Genomic DNA, 23,250 nt, shown 5'->3' with positions numbered 1-23,250 from the left:
AGGACATTTATCTTTTCTGTATTTATTCTTCAGTGAATAGTTACAACATATGAAGAATTGACAAAATAGGTTATAATGCGGAGTATCCACAAATAGGTTATAATGATGAGGATCCACAAAATAGGTTATAATGATGAGGATCCACAAAATAGGTTATAATGATGAGGACGTATTATATTGTCACTTTCAGCTTTGGTAACTCCAGAATTATTGACTGGATTTACGTTAAACTTAAAAAAATAAAACTGCAAATTTTTTAAAGTTTTGTATCATTAGTAAAACTGTTCCTATGCAAATTAGGCTGAGTGGAGCTTTTTATTATATTAACCTAGTTTAGTTGATTTTTTAATCAGTTAATTTATATTAAATATTGTTCAGTGTTCCAAGTCTGGTTACTTCAAGATTAACACAGCCGGCTTGAGATTTGTCAATGAGGATCTCTTGCCCGTATTCTTTTATCCCTAAAAATGTTCCTCTTGATTATCCCATAGCACTGAAAGTTTTCATGCTCGCTGTTCATTAGCCCTGAACATTTTCATCATCACTATCCCTTATCCTTGAAATTTTTATCGTTGCTATCGCTTATTTCTAAAGTCTTAATCTTCTGTATTCCTTATCCTGGATAAATATTTGTTATCTTCGTGTCCTTGTTGCCAAAAGATGTAAGCCTCATTAAAATATTCCTAAAATATGAACTTTGTTCCGCTTTCTTATGAATGTATTCCAGTGTATCCTTGTTTCTCCAGAGCTCTGATCGAGGTACTGTAATGATCCACTAGAGTTTATAATAAGAGATAGACGAATGTTGTCATTAGTACGTAAAATCTGTGTAACTAACCATCTCCACTTCTTCACTCCTCTATCAGCGCAGAAACAGGTCAGGATCTGTAGACTTTGCAGCGTTCTCAGTTAACAAATCCAGATTTTACAGTTGCATCACATATTCGCTTTGAACCATCTTTCTGTGCAGTGAATCTTGTCCGGAATAAAAACTTAAGTAGAATCGAGCAAATTAAATAGAAAATAGGTACAGTTTAAAATCTGACCTATCACGTGGTAAGCTATATGTAGATTTCATTCTCTGAGTGTTGTGTTTTAATTACAAATAATTAATTTTGATGCTGTATACATTTTTAAGATGAATATTTACCATGTGTTTATATAGATAGTATGCGTTATAAGGAAAGATGGAAGCTGAAAGAAAATTTATACAGACGATGCATATCTTCATCGCTTGCTTCCTAATCGGTGAGTAAACGGATGAGATAGCAATCTGACTGATTTTATTTGTTTTCCTTCAGACAGAAACTGTCCAGTTATGTAATTGATATCCTCTCTCTCTCTCTCTATCTCAACACACACACACACACACACACACCAATACAAAGTTTATAGTAATTCCTTTGAAAGGGCAATTTGCTCGGCATTTATCCTTTAAACATCTCCATGTTCAGTGACAAATATAATTCTGATATGGCTCTTCTAATGTTATTTTTTAAAATTTGTATTATGAAAAAGTATTATAACATTTACTTTCCATATTTGTTTTGAATTTTATTTTTGTAAATTTATTTATTTCGTTAATGTTATTATTTCATTTCGGGACCGAAATGTAAATATTCTTTTAAGTTAATAATTTCATACCTTGCAATACTGTTACCGAATCAAGTGAATGTTTACACCAAAGAAAAGCATGGATTTACTCGTTTAATATACGTATGGAAGTAGTAATAGGAGGTGAATGGGGGCAGATGAGCAACTTGGGGGCAATACCAGAAATCCTATGTTAAATTTTTCCATAGGATTTATAGTCAAATGGTAACAGTGTTTCAAGTTGCTCAACTCAACTGGGGTGATATAATAACAGTGTTGCAGTTGACATCAATAAGGATATATATGGGAAAAGCTTTGTTTAATTTGTCTATAGGTTTAACATGGGAATGGGTTTATGGGACTTAAGGGTCAGTGGGACAGAAGGGTTTAGGAGGCAAAAGGGTTTCTAGAGAAAGAAGTGTGTATGGGACAAACGCGAAGGGTAATGGTAGCATTTTAGATACAATCCAAACAAATCACCATTTCTTATAACAATCTAGCACACCATATACATACATACATATGTATATAATCCAATACCAAATTTCTGTATATTGTCCCTACACCTACTCTCAGACAAAAAGGGAAGGGTTGAAACCATTGAGATGAAATCGAACAAATATACTGTCCATCACACCATCTGCACTGCCAATACACACACACACACACACACACACACACAATACCAAAACGCCTTGTATAGTCTCCACACACCAAGCATCAGACTAAACAGGGAATACGTCAAACCAGGGAGATGTAATCTAACTAACTTACTATCCATCACACCCTCTATAATGTTCGTCAATCCATTCAAACACAATCTAAAACGCCTTGTACAATCTCCACATAGCAACTATGAGACTAGACGGGGAAGGGTTCAAACAACCTACATCTAATGCAACAAGCATACAATCACACCATTTATATCATCCAAAATCCATACACACTATTCCAAATCCCTGAACGGCATCATCCAATGTGTGAGTGCGTGAGTGTTTTTCAAAGTTTTTAAAAATCAAGACAAAGCAACAATGTATGGTCAGACTGACAACGCTCCCCATTTTATGCCTAAAGCATGTACATGACGGAAAACATTCATCCGATTTGGTATGAATGAAAACATCATCCAGGTCGATAAAAAGAGGTGAAGGAGCATATGTTCACACAGTTTTCAATAATACCACAACACAATACCATTTCAAACGTCGACATCTTTAATTATCAGAGAAACATTCCCAAACACACAAATCAACCGTTCAACAATTGTAAACATGAACGTATTTACAAGGTTGTCAACGCTGCGGAGTTAAACTTGACATCCACTTAACTATGTCCTTTGGCTATTGATGCACGCTACGTTTCCTAGCTAAACACAAAAGATAACCATAATGTTCACACAACTATCTTTCTACTTTATCATCGTTTCTAGCATACGCACAATCAAAACAGGTCAATACATGTTCTAAGAGACATCCAAGACTGCACTGATGAAAAAAACATAGACAATAATGCCCACACACCATGGAATCTGCTCCTTTGCATCTCACACTATTGAGTCCAGTCAATTCGGCATTTCTTATCATACAGTCAATAATGTCGGCTTCCAAAGAAGGTGATCCATAAGAATCAAAATAGTCCGCTCTCTGATCGCTGGGAAAAAATTGCTACCCATTGGGTTCCTGGTTGATGACTGTCGTCTGTGTTGGTGACATATGCTTGCATGTCTTTAGGTTGGCAATGAAGAAGTTCACCCTAAACACATACCACATGATTCCAAGAAGCAGTGTACTAACTGTGCGTCAGAAGGCAATGAAGTTCACAAATATCCCGTTTGTTCACAAATAATATGGAATAGTAAGGTAATAAAGAGCTATCTGTCTCAAGAAAGCTTCGATGCGTTGGATCTCCAGAGAACTCAGCAGAGTGTATGGAACTTTATGCAATTGTTCATACGACTTTGTAAACAATGTGTTTTACTTTATGTATCTTTGTTATTTATTTGGAAAAAGAAAAATATGGAAACATACATGATTGATTAGTCATTTAAGGCACTGGAATAAGTTTCACAAGCAATATGAAATGAAGATGTCTGTTGCAGGAACAATCGTGAGTGGTGTTCAAGAAGAGGTGTTCATTATCAGAGAAAAGAAAGACATCACATTACCCTGTACTGTGTCCAATCAAGACAATAATGTGGTAAATTGTTTTGCTGTTATTTTTATGTCATTATTCTAGTAGCTCTTTAACCAACCATTCTATGAAAATATAAAAATATAATGAAAGAGAATGTCATATCAATGATACTATGTGATGATTACTTTGAAAGATGGTTTTCCACTGTATAAAAAAAATAAATCATGTGATATGTGATGGTTCTTCGTGTCGAATGGTAATTTTTTTATCACATAGTTGGTACACTTGAATACAGTGTTTGCAATTTAATATTTTTGATCTATGAACTCATTAATACATCACTTTCTGTGAATCTGATTGGTTGATATATGCCCATGAAATCCTGTATTGTCATTACTGACTGACTGCAAACCTAAGGATATTTTATTGCCACCCTCCCCTTCCTGAAACTCTTTCCTTTTTATGCTATTACTATCAACAATATAGCGGCCGGTGGAGCAAGACATCGGGACTATCAGAAAAATGCACAGTTATGGTTACGTATGTCACATATGGACAAATTACCTTACATTACTAAATTTTTTAAACTCCTTAAATAATGTCCATCTTATAAAATAAGCAAAGAAAAATTAAATACATCCAAAGATTTAAATTGCAATGAAAAAAAAATAGAAAAATAATATAAATTAAATAAATGTTGAAAATGGGAGGGGATGGTGATGGCTAATTGCTGCTCTTAGTACAAGAGGGGGATGAGCTTCTTTTGATACAATTTTTCAATGTATCAGTCAACAATGTTCCGTGTAAATAGTTAAACAGAACTTGTAAATATTTTCTTTATCTTTTGTTTCAGTTGTATTATCCCTTTAACAAAACAGAGTGATTAATACACTTATTTTAAGTACATAATAAAAGCTTTTTCATCGAGTATTACAAATTATTAAATCTTCGTTCATGTGGCATAGAATGCCCAAGTGAGCTTGGGCATCCCGTACCACGTGATCTTGGGTCCAATGTTTTTCAATACTCAATTAATCACATATGCATATTTACCAAAAGCAGGTTCTATACACGTACAGTATTATATGCTTCATGTTAGAGATGTTTTTTCCCAGTATCACACAGCGTCACTTGATGTACGATATTTGTTCATGTTTCATGGACCTTCGTCATTACGAATGGTCACGTCATTGACTGTTGATTTGTCACAGTCAGTTCCGAGCGTAATGCAGTTTAAATTAATGATTGTTTTATTGCATACTTTAACCAAAACGTAGTGGAGGATAACTTTCTATATAAAATTGAACAATTCCCATGTTAACTTTATTAAATTGCATTTTCTTTTCTTCTCTAAAATCACGGAAGAAAACAATTACATAGCTTCGTTCATATGAACTTGAAGCTTGTATGAACCAGCAAACCTATCAGACTTCCATTTCGCGTTGGTCAATATGAGGATTTGGAATCAGAAAACTTTATTTTCACCTCAACAAAAGTCCAGAATAGTATAATATTGCACGCGTTATATCAGTCTATGACATGATAATAAAAACTATTCTCTGTCTGTATGGGTTCGAGTCTCGGATTCGGCCCATGTGGGTAGTGAGAAAGCTAGCCAGTAGCTTTTCGTGGGTCCGTGGTTCTTTTGGCGATTTTCCCGGGTTTTTCCTCTACCATTAATACTGGCCGCCATGTATAACGAACCTATCGTGTGCTGAAAAATGGCGTTAAAACCGACAACAACAACAACAAAAACTGTATCATATTTCACGCGTTATATCAGTTTATGACATGATAATAAATACCGTACAACTGTACAATATTGCAGGCATATATATTACTCTATCAGCAGCAGAGGTGGCGAACAGACCATTTGTCTGAAATATCATTTGCTTAAAATATAAGCTTCTTCCGAAATAAAAAAATAAGGTCACTAAACCAAAGCGTCTAACTTAACCGAGTTTTTATCGAAATTTGTGTTTGCATACCGGAGGTCCCGCCCCCTCTGCTGCTGTAATTAAATCATCATTATATTAATAAATGCCACAGGCTAGTAAATCTCACACCGCTAGATTAGCTCGAGAAAAACTAGAAGCAATTATGAAATTCCTTCCTGTTAGAGATTCATTTAGAAAAAACCTACAAGCGCAGCAGGAAGCACAAGTTGAGTACGAAGAAGACACTAAAAGGTTATTTAAACCCGTCACTACAGCTACTGAAACAGCTGCAGCGGCTGCTGAAAAAACTATATGGGGAGATATTTAGGAGGATTATAAGGAGAGGAAAAAGGGTATTTGTCCAGTATTAAAACAAACCGCTGAGCAAACTGAAAAAATAGCGGCGAGAACTAAGAAAACAAAAAACGATTTTACGAGATCTTCCAACTGATATAGCTGCAGCTCAACATCTACCCGTCGGCGAAGAAATACTTGAAGGTATTGGTAAAATTCGTACTGAAATAGGTGATATGAAAGATCGTGTACCAGAAACACAAACAGAGCAAGCCAGGGCTAAAGTTGATATAAAAGTTAAATTTACCAGAAAAAATATTTACGCCATAAAGGAAATTAAAGACACTGATGAATTAGCTAAGTTTGCTGTGGCAAGCTATGATCAACGAGACAGAGTTTTAAAATCCGAGTATGTCAATGATGCTATAATTCGTGAAAATTGGTACAAATGGATATACCGTATAAATTATGGAGTTGATCGAGTTAGAAGCAATGATACTAGATACATTGCATTTATTAAAGCAATGAATAGATATCCTGAAATACAACAACAAGTGCAACTTTCCTCACCGCACTAATCTTCTTCATCAGGAAAGTCAAAAATCTCTCCACCGCAGCAGCAAATTACTCACCCGCAATCTCCAGAAGAAGAGTCTGATAATGGGAAGTGGTCTTATTACCTGTCCTAACAATGTTCTTTCTGACGTAGAAAGACTAGAAATACTGATTGGAGGTAAACGAGCTGGAAATAATTCTTCAGAAATTGTTAATGAAATATCTGATATTTGTCGAAGATTATTTACTGGCGGTATTATGGATCGTAGCATTTATCGTTCCCTTATTGATGAAATTGCTGATGATTATCACAGCGACTAAACAATTAATTAATCAGTATATAAAAATGATTATACACACTGCTCAACGTAGACCGATCATGGTCAAGGTAGTAAACTCACGACTGCCAAATTACAAAACAATTTACGGAGATGGACTTGGTGATGTTGTTCAGGGTCTATTTAGAAGGATGGCTCCAAAAGCAATACCGATTGGAAAACAATTAGGGATGAAGGCTATTGAGGCTGTTCGTGATACAATTCCTGGCGCTATTGGAATGTTGCCAGTAAAGCGTTCTCGACAGTCAAGGACAGACTAGCTCAATTAGTACGAAGAAAACAGCAGCAACCAATGAAACTGGCCAGCACTGAAGTTATGCCCGCAAATGTCAGTAAAATAATAAATGAAGCCGCAAATAAAAAAAACTAGCGGAATTATCTGAAGAAGCAGAAAGAAATATAACTGCAAATTTAATGGCAGGAAGTGGTCTTCATATCAGACAACGATAATTTAGATCACCATTTGCAAAAATGGGTAATTATAACAAAATGTTCAAGCGTATATCCGACCCAGCATTTGACATGGATACCCCGGTCCTCAAAGATGAATCAGTACGTGATTATCAATTTTATTCCTATGACGCAAGACAACCAAATCAGCGGGGGAGAATCGAATTACAGGTTCAGGATACAAGTAGATATTTCTTACCCGCTGAGGCGTTTATTGAAGTAGAAGGTGAACTTGTAACGAATGTTGCGGCTAATACGCCATATAATGCCAATTTGCGAGTTGGTTTTGTTAACAACGGGATTATGGCACTGTTTTTGCCATACATGATTGATGGAAAAAATATTGAATCAATTCAGAAGGATGTTGATGTTGCTACAACAATAATTGGTCTAGCGAGATATTCTGATGATTACACAAGATCAGCCTGTCCAACAATGATGTTTGCTGAGGATATTACTAACCACGCTGATGATGTTCAATATATTAAAATACGGACAGCACAGGGTACTGCAGCCGATCCACAACCAGTTGATTTTGAACATGAAGCTAGACAAGGTGTTGCTTTTGATATTATGGGAAAAGTTAATACAACTTACAACTTAGGATTTGCAACACGCCGAGCAGCATTGTTATGAGACGATAGAACTTTTTCATGTGTAATTACAGTGTCTCACATCTTTGAATTTTGCAGAAATGTTAGAAAGGTCATCTTTGGAGCTAAACACACAGTTGTGCTCGTAAGAAAAGGGGGTGATAATGATGCAATCTGGCGAGGTGCTGGTGTTGATGATGCTGGTAAAGTAAATATAACGAAACTTTCATTGTGGACGCCTGTAATGAATCCATGTATTGCTGAAGAACAAAAATTACTCTCTTTTACTGATCAAGGCGGTAAATCATTGCTAGCATGGTTAACAGTAACCACAGATGCTGTTCATAGTAATGTTAATGGTTTATTCACATGGCATATAGCATCACAGCAAGGTGTTTCTGCGCCACGACATAGTAATCGATTTAATAATCAAGAACGTTCACATATGATATTTGACAAACTTGGAGTTGATGAAGTTTTCTTGCGGATAAATGGACATCAAGAACCAGCTGAAAATGTATTGTAAAATTTTGGTCAAAATCACGTAGCGCGTGCATATCATCGTTTGATGTCATTTATGGGACGTGATCAAAACGTGGATTCTGGGCTGCAAATATCACAGTTAGATTTTATAAATCTGTATCCGATTTATTACTTTTCGCTGGAGCATCTTGATTGATCCGAGCAATCCGTCGTTGATATACACTTTCGAGCTTGTTTTAGCTGCTATTCTTGTTGTTGTAGGGTTTAACGCCATTTTTCAGCACACTATAGGCTATACATGGCGGACATTATTAATGGTGGAGGAAGAACCCGGGAAAATCCCCGGAAAGAACCACCGACCCACAAGAAGCTACTGGCAAGCTTTCTCACATAACCACATTGGCTGAATCCGTGACTCGAACCCACGCAGACAGAGGTGAGATGGCAGTGATCCGTAACGGAGAGCGCTTTAGACCACTCGGCCACTCGGGGCCCCCAGCTCGTGTTAGTGACCCGCCAGGTGGTGGTGTCCTCTACAGAGCAATCGCGGTCATACACAGCGATAAAGCAATGTCACTTGAAAGTGGTAGTGGTCGAGTGAGAGTCGTTGATGCACCAGTGGAAAATCTATAATCATTATTTAGAGCGTGGCAAGTATTTGTCATAAAATGCCATATCATCACGTTAGTGTCAGTCTGACTCCGGGTCAGATTAAAAACCTTCAATCAAATTCAGCAAAAAACTGCGGAATGAAAATATCACTAAAACGAGATCAGATCACGGGTGGTCAAAATAAATTATTGTTATCAGAAAGTCAACTTAAACATTTCAACAGCGTTAAACAATCAAAGACAGGCGTAAAACTTGATCTCTTAGCGGGTGCGGTTAAAGACTCAATTAAAACAGGTGGTATTTTTACACTTCTCGCGGCTATTCCAGCATTAATGGCCGCAGCCGCACATGCCGTAGCAAAGGCAGCTGCATTAGGTGCTGTTGGAACCGCTGCTGCAATGTCATTAAAGAAAGCAACAGGGCGAGGATTTAAAAAAGAGGGACCGGATTAAGATTACCGGGATCTCGTTGGGGAAGAGGTCTGAGGCTTCCAGGATCACTTCTTTAATTATTTCAGCATCAAAATTTGATTTACTTCATGCTGCTAAACAACTAAAAATAGAAAAACTTCAGAGGTGTTTTTATGCGAGATCAATTGCCGGACATACCAAACAGCGCTGAAACGGGTATTATTAATCTTGATGATAATTTAGGACCCGGTACTCATTGGGTATCATCACAATTGATCCACATGGAATCGTTTATTTCGATTCGTACGGGTTAGCTCCACCTCGTGAGTTTATCAAGTATGTCGCGCCACTTCACGCAGCGGTTTGGTATTCAACGCTACTAACACAAACAATGGCGGATCCGCCAATATGAGGCAGTGAAGTAATTAATATACTCGACGCTATATCAGAGTCCTCCGCGGCACCTCATAAAGTCGTGCATGATTATACAAGTAACCACTTCCATTTGAACGGATCTTAAATTATAATGGTTGATATTTACGGAAGATCTTCTTCTACCAGTAAGAAACAAAAAAGATGATATTGATTTGTCGAAGTACGCGACTAAAGATGAACTCGCTGATATTATGAACCTGGCTGGAGTTGACCGAGATGAAGTTGTTATTTTTCAGGACCGATACGGAAAACTAAAAACTATCAATATCAAATGGAATGATATAGTTCGACGAGTACTCGGTGTGGTCACGGATAACATTCACGTGTTTACTGACGGCGGTAGAATCAGGGATTCAATTATATCGTTTATAACCATCAGAGATCAAATTGCAAAAAGTGTTGCTAATCGCTTAAAAAAATACCGGTGACATAATGACAGGTGAACTCATCCTGAACGGAAACAACATGACAGTGTTAAGAGATCAAGCATCCGAGGAAGATGCCGCGACGAAAAAATATGTGGACGTCGGCTACAGCACCGTAGATGGTAAATTATCCACGTTGCGGGCCGAGTATGATGTGCACGTAGGCGCTTTTGGAAGATTTCGAAGAAATTTTCAAAAATCGATGAATCCATAGATAAATTCTTCGGCACTCCGCACGCCGTTGACATAAAACTTTCTGATATCAAAACTAACCTAGACGCAACTAAAAAAACACTGGAAGATGTCGTAAGTGGAATTCCTGACATCGTTAACAAAATTAGTCTGATTAAATTTTTAGACGGAATAACTCCCGGGTATATTACCAATATCGTATACACAGTATCATCTGGATTCGCAACATAGTCTCTGCAAAATAAAAATATTAAATATACTGCAACAGTCACTGGCGTGTACGGGCTGTCTGTGTTTAGTGCTGCAATATTCGAGATTTTCAGTTTCTGAAGTTGTGTCTATCATATTAAATAAAAAGGAAGCGAATAAATATTTATTCTGGAAGCAGCTGATAAGAAATTAACCGCAACATCTTACTGGTGGTGTCTAGAATATGTAGCTGGAACACCTCAATTGGTTACTGTTTAAAAGATAATGAGTACCTGAGCATCGCAACATTACAGGTACAATCAAGCACGTGCATGGCAAACGAACTTAAAAAATCGAGTCGAACAATACACGGTAAAAATAAAGAAATATTGACGATGACTAGTTATCGTTGACGTAATCGTTTATTCAGTATCCGCTGTTGTTCCACCGGATTATTATCATCAACAATAACAATGATGGCGCCAGTAGCCGTAACAATCTGTATTTCAGCTACATCAAATGCAGGTGTGCTTAGTATCATTGCAAAAGAAGATAAGTACTTGCACGAATAAAGAAATATCCGATTACATGATAAAGTTGCACACAGCTACGGTAGCATACTCAAAGTTATCTTCGTTGTTATCAGTGAGTCTTAATGATGGAACCATCTCCGATTTTGAGTTTACAGAAATGATTAAAATATATGACGAATGCGATGGTATTAAAGGTACAAATATATTAAATAATGACATCACTAGAGCTACTCCATGCCGATCGTGACAAACACAACTGCACCAAAAACAACGATGATCTCAGTAAGATCGACTAATCCTGAATTTAACGTTAGTTTTCCGACTGCGATTCTAGCAAAAGAAATCGCACTGGCAGAATTACGAGTATATTACAGTTGGCCAAATATCAGATCGAAATCATTTAATGGTACACCAGCAAATAACTCGCTTGTATTTGCTAAAAAAATAAAGATGATGGAACACCTGACTGGAACGTTATTGTGATACCCACTGGCAGTTATGAGATTGAAGAGATCAATGAAGAATTTGCGCGTAGAATAAAATCAATAACCGGAAAAGAAGGAAAAATATCAATTAAAGTTCATGGGCCGACGCTATCTTCTGCGGTTGAGATACATTTTCCTGATTGTGCCGTTGATATTTATCGATCATCAATAAGATCCGTACTAGGTTGGCCTGATATTGTGCTAGAATATCATGGACCACCAGAACCACGTCGGGATGATTTTACAATAAATGAAAAGAAATTTATAATAACTCCAGAATATCGAGGCAAATTCCCATGGAGACAGACTGGAATTATCAGAATTACTGTTGCTCCGGATGGTGAACAGCTTCCTAGAATAATAGAGCATTTGTATATCCATGATGATAAAATGAATCCAATCATCGATGAAGGATTTATTCAGTCATATTTCGATCCTGTTAACTCTGAATTTAGACAATCAGTCAAAAAAGCTACGAAATTTCTTTTCTGACACCACAAAATGCTACAGTGATGATGTGAAACAACAATTCGTTGAGACGATAAAACATCTAAATCAGATTATATCAGATCTCAGATACATCAATAAAACTATCATTTGGAATATGATTTACTACGATGATGCTGATTATTATACAAAACCACTTACAACAACGACCCCTAAACGATTGTTTCACAATCATTACAAAATAACTGAACAACAATTACCAACATTTGTAATACCAGGGATTTATGCCGACAAACTAGTAAAATTACTCAGCGATATTATCAATGAGAACTTTCCTAAAATCATCGAATCATGGAGAAAAATGACTCCACCTCCGGTTATTTTAAGACATGATAACGATCAATACGGCGGCGGCAGACATATCTCACTAGGAATCGTTAATATAACATCAACAATCGCGGTTAATCTCGATTGTGATGTGATCGATGGTAGCTATCAAATAGATCTTGGAAAGTCAAATCAGGCTCAACAAGGATACATTTTATGCACGTTCACACCACAAGTTCCCCCTGGGTATTTGGTCGTGCAAGTACCAACCAATCCTGTATATATGCGATGTCATAATAATTGTTAACACAAATAGATTTTAAGTTCACAGACCACCTCGGACGCTTGATTGACCTAAGGGGAGAGGAATTAATTGTGAATCTGTAGGTGAAATCGTAGATTTTTCCGAAATATTTTATTATTGGGGTAAATGGTACTCAAAATTGTGTAAATCAATCAGTTTGGTAATTTTGACGGGGTAAATGGTACACAAAATCTTGTAAATCAGTCAGATTCTTCGTTTTGATGTGGTAAATGGTACTCAAAATCGTGTAAATCAATCAGATTGTTGATTTTGATGGGTAAATTATACTGAAAATCGTGTAAATCCATCAGATTGTTGATTCTTATGGGTAAATGGTACATAAAATTGTGCAAACCAATCGGTTTTGCAATAATTATTGTAATCTGAAATATTTTATTCTGAAATAATTATTATTATTTGAAACATTTTCTTAAGAAATATTTTATTGATTCAGAAATTGACGGGGTAAATGGTACTCAACATCATGTAAAATCAAAATCATGTAAATCAATCAGATTGTTAATTATGATGGGGTGGTTGGTACTCAAATCGATCAGATTTTATGATAAATAAAAAATATTTCAAAATTATAAAAAATATTTCAGATTAAATATATCTTTACAATTCATTTTAACAAAAATAGACAGTAGCATAATGAGCGGTTATCAATTTCATGGGTTCCTGCACTGGCCTCTGTGTCTCCATCAATTTCATGGGTTCCTGCACTGGCCTCTGTGTCTCCATGGGATCCTTTGTTTGAGACATTTTTCTTCATCTGAGACTTTTGTCTTCATTTGAGACTTTTGTCTTCATTTGAGACCTTTCTTATGGTCTTTCTCGGCATGCCATGATCGTTTCTTTTAGCCAAACATTCTTTCTGAATGTTTTTTTCTGTTTGTTGTGGGCACCCATGTGACATAGAGCTTATACATCCATGCTGTTGTTTCTTTTAGGGGCGATGCGCCAGTTTCATGTACACACCGCAGGAGAAAACCGGGGCTGCAAAAACGCACTCACACTACGTGGCTTTTGTAGTGTGAGATGTACACGGGCTGCTTCCTCCACCCACTTTATAAAGGAAAAACTCTACATAGGTACCGTCGACAATATTCCCGTTACGAGATTCGAACCGCCGACCACTTGACGGAGAGTCAGCTGCACTAATAATTGCCCCATGGTTCTAATCTGCTTGTACATGCTTCAGAAGTTATTATATAGTTAACCATTCGCTGAAGAAATCAGTATTGGGTATTTTCCCCCAAATACAACTGATTTTCAGTTCTGAACACAGATAAAACGTATTTCTGCTTAACAAGTCATATTTAAAAAGTTAGTTATTTTTCGGGATAATACATGTACCTGAAAACGATTCGAAAAACGTTCTGGCTACTTGCTATTTGTTTTATTAATTACTATCGCAGAAGACAATACAGATGAACCAGGAAAACCGAACGAATTTAATAAAATAGAAAATACTGTTTCTTTAAAGTATATTGTTTGTGCTAAATATACCATAATGACAGTCACTGATATAAAAAAGGGAGATAACTGCTACTCTTCCTGAATGACAACGGAAAATAACTGATATTCTTTCCGTTAGCCAGCTCTAGACAAATCAAAATTAAATAAGTACGCTTTGTCGAACTCAACTGACTTTAGAAATACAAAGAACAAATATTATTTACAAGTTTATATTTATGTACAACAATTTTCCGCTTACGTAGAGTGTTTATCGTAAACACGTCCGCGGATCCGTCACGTTGTCAAAGGGAAGTAATTTAATTACATGACGTGCTCAACGGAGTTATCTCCCTTCTTCAGGTAAGTAGTATGCAAGTACAATACAGACCAAAAAAAAGTATTAAATAAATGGTTAATAAATATAATTCGAGGTAAATATTAAGTTTTACATCGGTGTTAGGATATCATGAAAACAGACGTTTCATGGTGTAGATAGTTTATGTCATTAACAATAATAGAAAATAATTTTTTGTTCGTATTTTTTGGGAAAGGTAGTTTTGGATGTACTTTCTGCGACGGATTTACCACACGCCGGTTAACATCAAAATATCTAGCAGCTGCATACATTGATTGAAACATTTTTTCTTCATCAGTATCTACATTTGTAAATTTAATAGCTCTCCTTGCAACTATTTTTTTTCATATTTACCTGTCTCTTCCCGTGCAGAGTTCTCGCTTTGTATAATAGCCTGAAGATTGAATAAATTGTTATCAAGTTTATTTCCGTTAGTATGATCGATCACAAGACCGTCTTTGATCAACCCCTTGCGACACTCGTATATGAACCGACGACAGTAATAATTTATGTTCCCGTCAGCAGGAAATCTATGATAACAAGTATTATTAACAATACCAGCTGTTGTTTTTAACCTGCAATTTCTGATCACACCATCACGACTTGCTTCGTATTTCGTTATTATAGGATACGTTATAAACTCCTTGTTCATATTTTCCTCCATTTATATAATAATAGTATTTGTTTAAATCATAATTTACCTGAAAACTTATTTAGATAGTCCTCTACGGATTTTATAGATCTGTAACTGTCATTATTTGTTTTATCATAATATCTTTTAAGCTCGCGTTATTTTTTCCACCACAATTTGCGCATAATTGTGTTTTCCTCGTACTCCAACACCACATCGCAGACACGGTATTGGTCCCAAGCTTCCACGGTGAACGCACTGCAAGTGTTGTCCGCAGAATTCGTTTTCACAGGATTTATTACAATGAGTCAATGAACCGATCATCAACCATTTGCATCGAGACGTTATACATACTCTTTTTGATTCAAATACTTGTTTGAAATATAATATGAGCGAGTTCGATAGATTATCCAAAATCAAGCTCTGGAACGCAGATAAATTTAATCTCGACAAAATATCTCCCGACCTACCGATGCGAGATCTGGTTGATCCGAAAAATAAAAGTTTGATTACTAAAATTGACGGCGCCAAGAAAGAATTTCACACAGATGGTGCATCTCATGTATGGTCAACGTTCAAGATTATACGCAACGGCGTCATCGACGCTACGATAAATGACAAACGAGGAGCAACTATCATTAACTACATTGATAATCGCAAATATCTTTTCAGAATAAAATTTGTCGTGCTAGCAGAAACAGGTAATTTGATTATCCGTGACAAATATGATCCTGTACACAAAGGTGAAAAAACTCTCGTACTAAGTAAAGATTCCAAACCAGGTCTATTGACTGGCATTGACAAACCGTATTATGAGCGAGCGTATCCTGTAACGGCAATTATTTATGGAATCTATGTGATAAATGAAAAACCAACTGTTGATAAACTGGCACCGATGAAATTTTCAAAAATAAACTGTGTGGCTGAACGAGTAACAGAACATTTTACCGTTTCGACCCGTATAAACGGTCTAACGGATAAAAGACGTAAAATAATAAACACGTGAGGAGAAATGGTTAAAGATACTGGGGCATCAATCAAAGATGTGGCTGAGTTAGGAAAAAAAAACTAAAGTTCCCAATAACCGTAGCGACGATAACTGGAAAAATATTATATGAATCAAAATATAAATCAAAAGGACCTTCGATTAAAATTATTGATCATAACGCGCATGCATGGACCAACGCAGTAACAGTGTTTCCACGAAATCGAACTTTTAAATACTATCGCGGAGATATGTTTGATTTTATCAACGAAATAAATATAAACGATCCTGTGTCAGTATTGTTATTTCAGAGTTCTAACGACGAATCATGCATGGAAGAAAAAAGTAAATTTGATCAATGTGTACGACCTAATGGCGTTATTTATTGAAAAGATCTTCTCCACGAGAAAATGAAAAATCTTGCACTGCAATATACTGATGATACTGACGAACTATTGAGCAACTTTTTTACTATTCCGTCAGTTGCGGCTCATTTTGCTAGAAAGAAAAATTCGTGGAAACCGATTTGATTTTCTCAATGACATAATATCCAGGTGTGTCGAATATGGACACGGTGGATTATAGAATACTAAATACGATCACAGAGATGTTATTTCAGTTGATATGGTGGCGTGTTATCCCGGAAGTTTCTCGGGATGGGAGATTGTTCTGTATACTTTAAAAGATTCGGTCATCCGACGCACGAAATGACGCAAGTGTCGATAAATGGACCATTACCGGATTTTGATCTGACTGGATTCGCTTGTATCGAGTCATTCGAGTTTGCTATGGGTCTTCATCTAATTTGTTATGTTTGGTTTGGAAAACATTTTTCTGAAATAAATGTGGGTGCCAATAATACTGTTACGATATGTGCTTGATTGTGCGATGTTAATATCATTCATTGTAAATGAAGCAATTATATCATATCGGAAACAAACCGAAGTTTGGTTACCACAAAAAAAACAGTATTCTGATAATGAAAACCCGGAGAAAACAGACTACGAGAATAAAATTACGAAAGATCTTGGCAGAAAAATAATTGGCAAGTTCACTCAAGGAGGATCATACGATCATAAACGACATTGTGCAAGATTGATCATGGACGATGCTGAGTAAGATTTTATAATCGCTGATACAACGAGTAGAAGAAACACGTTTATCAATCGAGAAATAGCTTTCGTGCCAAATGGAAATAAACTAGGTACAATTGCAAGCTACATGGACGGTGAGTCACGTCAATATACTCATTTAAGATCTTCAATGCTCGCATATGTCTCGATAAATCTATTATCGATGATAAATATTGTTTCTAAGGTTGCTGTCAGAGTTGCTATGGATTCGTTTTATAAAAAATATTCAGGATTGCTAGAACAACTATATATCAATACTTGTGCACAGTGGGGTACTTGGAGAATCAAAAAAGAAAACATACTCGATTGTTCCGAATCCGCTGATGTTACGATTAAAGATATTTATTGTAAAAAATATCAAACTTAAAGCTATCTTCTGCACCATCGCTGTACGATCCAACCAGAAATAAAACGGTTTATCTGAACGGACCGGGACATTTTCGTAAGACGACTCGAGCAATCAAATTATTTCAGAACTCAGATATAATTGTTTTAACGCCTACACACAGACTCGCGCGAGAGATGAAACAACGAGGAATGCAGTCGTGTACCTATCACAGCTTCTTCCAATGGAAAGGTGATGCATGGACTTCTTCGAGGATGGGATTGAAATATATTCCAAGGAGTATCGTTTCGGATGGAATATGTACAATACCGTTAGAAACATTATAAACATTTGTTGATTGGCTATTAACAAAAAATACTGTTATGATAATGTGTGGCGATCACGGTCAACCACCACATTTTGCTGGACCATCTCCACATGATTGGCTGGAAGATTTTGTTGACCACTTCGAAGAAGTGGCTGATGATCATAGAGCACTTGATCCAGAATTAAGTGAGTTAAAAAAAATTAATCAGACTACAGCCGAATAAAATTCAGTGTGAAGTAATGCGTGAGGTGACTTCAGAATCCTCTATGAAAGACTTTTTGCAAACGTGGAGACAAAAGGATCTGATAGTTGCAAGTAGAAAGATGATCAGAGACACACTTCAGCAGTGGTTGTTTCAGTTACAACGAGAGAAGTTTCCAACGTTGCCAGTTCCGTTATGTTATCGACCAGCTGATACACGGCGGTAAAATATTGATGCTGATATACCAGGACAGATCGAGAAACAGAATTTAGTATGAAATGATATTGTCACAGTTGATTTCAATGTTGTTGAAGATGCGCTAAAAACAAATAGATCCCCGTAGACGTTAGGATACGCGATGACGATTCATTCATCTCAAGGACTAACTATTACTGATACAGTTGTTTGGATCGTCGATGATCGTATCGAGTGGTCAAATTTGGTTTATCTCGCAGTGTCTCGAGTCAGAAGAATATCTCAACTACGAAGGATTAGCATGAACGAGTCAGTAATCAATGATGATGATATTAACAGCGATAATAATAAGAAAAAAATTAGTGGTTATAAACAGTGTGATCAACAACAAAAAAACGCGACTTTGATCTTGACGTTGAATTTATTAATACGCTGAAACAGCAGCAGAATAATCACTGTGCGAGTTGGAATTGTATAATGTTATGGCGGTATCTGAAAAATGATTCAAGACAATTTAACGTAGATAGGAAAGATAATCGTCTTGGCCATACACGAGAAAACACGATGTTGACCTGTCTTGAATGTAATCGACGCAGGTGTGTCTTCGGGAATCACCTGCAATTGTTCACGTGTAAAACCACGTTGAGGAGTAGTTGAATCCAGTCTGTATATTGCGGGTCTACTAGTAAATCTTACTATGTTAGATATCTTGTTTGTCGTAATACTCCAAATAGGATCAGTTGCTCTTTTTTACCACCTTCAAGTTCACCGGGTTCATACAAATATCTTACAGTGGTATTACCTAATACTGGCTGTGTTGAAAAATCACGTCGATGTACAGGTATATGTTTCTTTTTGTGACTGCACTAATGGGTTTCATGTTGGTTGTTCGAGTAATTTCGTTATTTAATGCAGCTATCACACTTGGTTATCTTGCAATCCATTCGCGAGATCTTTTATCTTGAATGAATTCCTTCGCGTATTGATATCCAAATAACCGCTCAGCAAGTGTTCGATTAAATCGTTCAACAACTGCCTGATCACGATTAATTGCAGTGTGTCCTCGTCTGATTTTGACATTATGTTGCTTCATTAATGATAATACTGGACCAAGAAATTCTTTGTCAGGATCAACCTGTAATAGTTGTGACCATCGTAATGGTCCTTGTTGACAAATTCGTTCAAACGCATCGGCTACTTCAGATGATGTTTTAGTTGATAATTGTTCTGCCGCTTTATCTCTACTTGCAGCGTCAATGACAGTTAACGCGTATTTTTACGTTATTTGACGTCTACGTACTTTAATTGTATCATGAGGTAAAAACAGAATATCTGCTTGATGAACTTCATTAGGAACACTTACATCGAAATGTGCGTACTGAATTTGTTTCGATGATGGTAGGTAAATTTGCCATATTGCTTATTTGGATAACCACGCTTTAGCAGTAGAATGTTGAACTGCTGCTGCATCAGCGAGTTTACTAATTTCTGCTTTCACCCTCCAGTATCCCCTTGGACTATAATAAATTGATTCCATTTATAATTAATTGTCAGCTCCTAATACGAGTTTACCTTTCATTGCAGATTTTACTAACCAATTAGCTAATGATTCTCTGATATTTTTATTTTTTATGGAATCGAGAGAAAGAATCAACTTCACATCTGCAATATGCCTTTGTTGTAGATCTTTATTTTTATAAGCCACATCATGAACGTGACATGCTTTATCAATATCATTCGTGGGATACTCATCTGGTTTTGGTTGATCCTGATTGTCAAGCCTGATATCAAGTCAAGTACCAGGACCACAATAATTATATCCTGGTAGATGTTTTTCTCCAGGGTATTTAGCCCATGGGGTTCCTGGGAACTTTGACATTAATGCAACAATATCACCACCGTCTTTTTTAGGTAAAAACGAAAACTTTTTTCTGTTACATACTGCACATCTTCCACCATATGCTATTCTTTTTTCTTTTGTGTTTGTAACATTAGATATATTAGTTGGAGTTTTAGCTCTACAACGTAAACAATATGAATATTCATATTATTTATATATGGATATAATTGATTTATCAGCGACACGAAAACAAGAGCCAGTTAAACAATATCCTGCGTTGCCAAATTCGATCAGAATGATAATAATAGGTCCATCTGGATCGGGTAGGATGCAATTATTGCTTAATCTGATAATGAGATGGTTAAAGTGGGATAAGTTGTATTTGGTAGCACCATCAGTTGATGATCAGAGATGCTATGATATACATAAAGATTTTAATGAAAACGCAAGATTATTGGATGAAGATAACGACGTTAACGAATTTATAACCGATATTGATGAAGAGCCGAATGATGATGTTTTAGACGGATTTATTAATAATTTAGTTGTATACGATGATGTGATGCTGCACAAACAATCAAATCCTGTTAGAATTTTTTCACTTGGCAGACATAAAAACACTGATGTGATTTATGTTACTAAGCGATACACACAAATACCAAAAGTGATCAGAGATGACTGTAATATTTTAGTTATATTTAATGGAGTCGATACGCATGTGTTGCGAAATATACATCAAAATTGGTGTAGCGGTGACGTGGATATAATTAAATTCAGAAATTCTTTTTCACAAGCAAAATCAACCCAGAACGGGTTTATAACAATACATTTACATGATCCTAGAACAAGATATCGTATTGGACTTGATAAAAATTTTCGATCAATTTATAGCAGCAGAGGGGACGGGACCTCTGGTATATAAACACAAATTTCGATAAAAATTCTCGGTTAAGTTAGACGCTTTGGTTTAGTGACCTCATTTTTTTATTTTGGAAGAAGCTTATATTTTAAGCAAATGATGTTTCAGACAAATGGTCTGATCGCCCCCTCTCCTGCTCTATCGCATAATAACAAATATCATAAAACTGTATTATATTGCACATGATATATCAGTCTATAGCAGGATTATACATACCATAAAGCCACATAAAGTATAGAGCGTTTTGTTCCGGCTATCGAAATGTATATCACTAGCAGTTTATGACAGGGGAGAAACCAAATAGATATGGATTAAGTGACAACACCGAGCATATTGTACGCAGATAAAAGAAACATTGTGATATGAACTATGAGAGTCTCAGAACTCTCACATACAAATTAATGCGACTATGAAATGGGTCAAAAATATAGTAATAATAGAAATTAAAAATAAAAGCACGTATATGGTACTAATGCACTGTCTTACACACCATGGCATTAACTAAAAAGATAAAACTAGATTCTTTCTTAAAGACATAAAAAAAATTAATCATTCACCAAAGGCACAACTAACGAATTTTATATTCACTATACTGTGAATATGTTACACAAATATATGGTTCATTTAACTATATGCACTGACAATCCAAAATCCACAGTTCACAATTTAATTTCTTAGCTCGAAATTCACATCCTTTGAATTAATTCTTTAGACCCTTTCCGGTGACGCCGCTGTTTTGCTCTACTGTCAACTACTTTGCTTTGCTGCCGAATTTGTTATTTCCAATAATATTGTCCTGTTACCAGCTATGTTGCATCGCTTCTGACAAAGTTGCCCTGTACCCGACTATGAGACTATGCTGCCATTCACGTTACCCTTTTGCTAGCTACGCTGACATACTGCCAGCTACACTATTGTATTCCTAGCTACGTTACTATATTGACAGCTATGCTGCAACACTGCCAGCTAAGCTACCACACTGCCTGCATATGGTTGTAGTAAACTATTTGTAAAGTGACTCTACTTGAGAAGATCTCGGGATCATTGTACCCGCAATCAGCATATGTATCCCATAAGTACTAAGAAAATATAAACATGCAAGACCCAAGAGTAAGGCACCTACGACCTGCAGCGAAATACATTTAACAGTAGTCCAGATCTTTCATAACTTCTAAATTCTGAAGATTTGTCACTCCAATGTCAGTAGAATCTGATGATATTCCATCACTTAAATCTTCACTGAGTGGACAGGTACAACTAAATTAACTGCATGTTTCACCTGGCTCATTCTTTCAATATAATGGTACTCCTATAATTTATTTAAATCCCAGGAGCACTAATATTATAATTTAACTCATTCATTTTCTTCTTAACTTTGTAACGGCCGTAATATCTAATCTGAAGAAAATTTTGAAGAATGAGCAAGAGAGACAGAACTCCATTATTACAAACCTCAAAAGTTCTCTCCATTTTAGTTCTGTCAAACCATAAATGCACTTCTGACTTGAATTGTTGAACGCCTAATTCATGCACAATAGGCTGGAAAGATCCAGACCTATAGTTTGACCATTGACCCAATTCGATAAAGTTAGAAAGGCCAAATTGAGTAAAACACCTTATCAATGCTTTTACTATTATTTTAGATTTTATATTCCTCAATGGAATTGCCTCTGGAAGCTTTGTTGACGCACACATAATGGTCAACAGGTATTGATTACCTGACTTGGTCTTAGGTAAGAGACCAACACAATCTACTATAATTCTACTGAATGGTTCCTCAAAGGCAAGAATAGGTTGTAGATGAGCCTTGGGAATTTTCTGATTTGGTTTTCCTACCATTTGACAGGTATGACAAGATCTACAGTATTTACCAACATCACTATTGATTTTTGGTCCATTAAGTGAGCTAAGATCTTGTGATAAGTTTTATTTATCCCTAAATGACCAGCCAGTGGAGCTTCATGGGCCAAACTAAGTATTTCCTGTCTGCAAGGTTTTGGACCTACAATGTGATAGTTCTCTGACCATTCGTCACCAGCAGATACCTCAGGAGGTCTCCATTTTCACATAAGAATTCAATTTGTAATGAAATAACAGACAGGAACTTCAGTAGCTTCAGTTTCACTAATGGCCCTTTCAAA

The 23,250-nt window shown here is 36.2% G+C and overlaps 1 protein-coding gene across 1 annotated transcript in view; it reads left to right on the top strand.

Annotated features, from left to right (window-relative positions):
• Positions 1-23,250, top strand: part of LOC149801404 (lachesin-like) — a 42,475-nt gene that overhangs the window by 3,063 nt on the left and 16,162 nt on the right. The window contains exons 2-3 of the mRNA XM_089955492.1: positions 1,166-1,248; positions 3,692-3,789. Of these exons, the coding sequence (XP_089811618.1) occupies positions 1,188-1,248; positions 3,692-3,789 (159 nt within the window). The 5' untranslated portion in view covers positions 1,166-1,187. The remainder of the gene's footprint in view (positions 1-1,165; positions 1,249-3,691; positions 3,790-23,250) is intronic.

The sequence above is a fragment of the Sinohyriopsis cumingii genome, chromosome 4 (assembly GCF_028554795.1).
Source record: "Sinohyriopsis cumingii isolate HCF-2022 chromosome 4, ASM2855479v2, whole genome shotgun sequence".
Lineage (NCBI taxonomy): Eukaryota > Metazoa > Mollusca > Bivalvia > Unionida > Unionidae > Sinohyriopsis > Sinohyriopsis cumingii.
The sequence above is the reverse complement of the archived record's forward strand: the minus strand, read 5'-3'. Positions and strand labels throughout refer to the sequence as shown.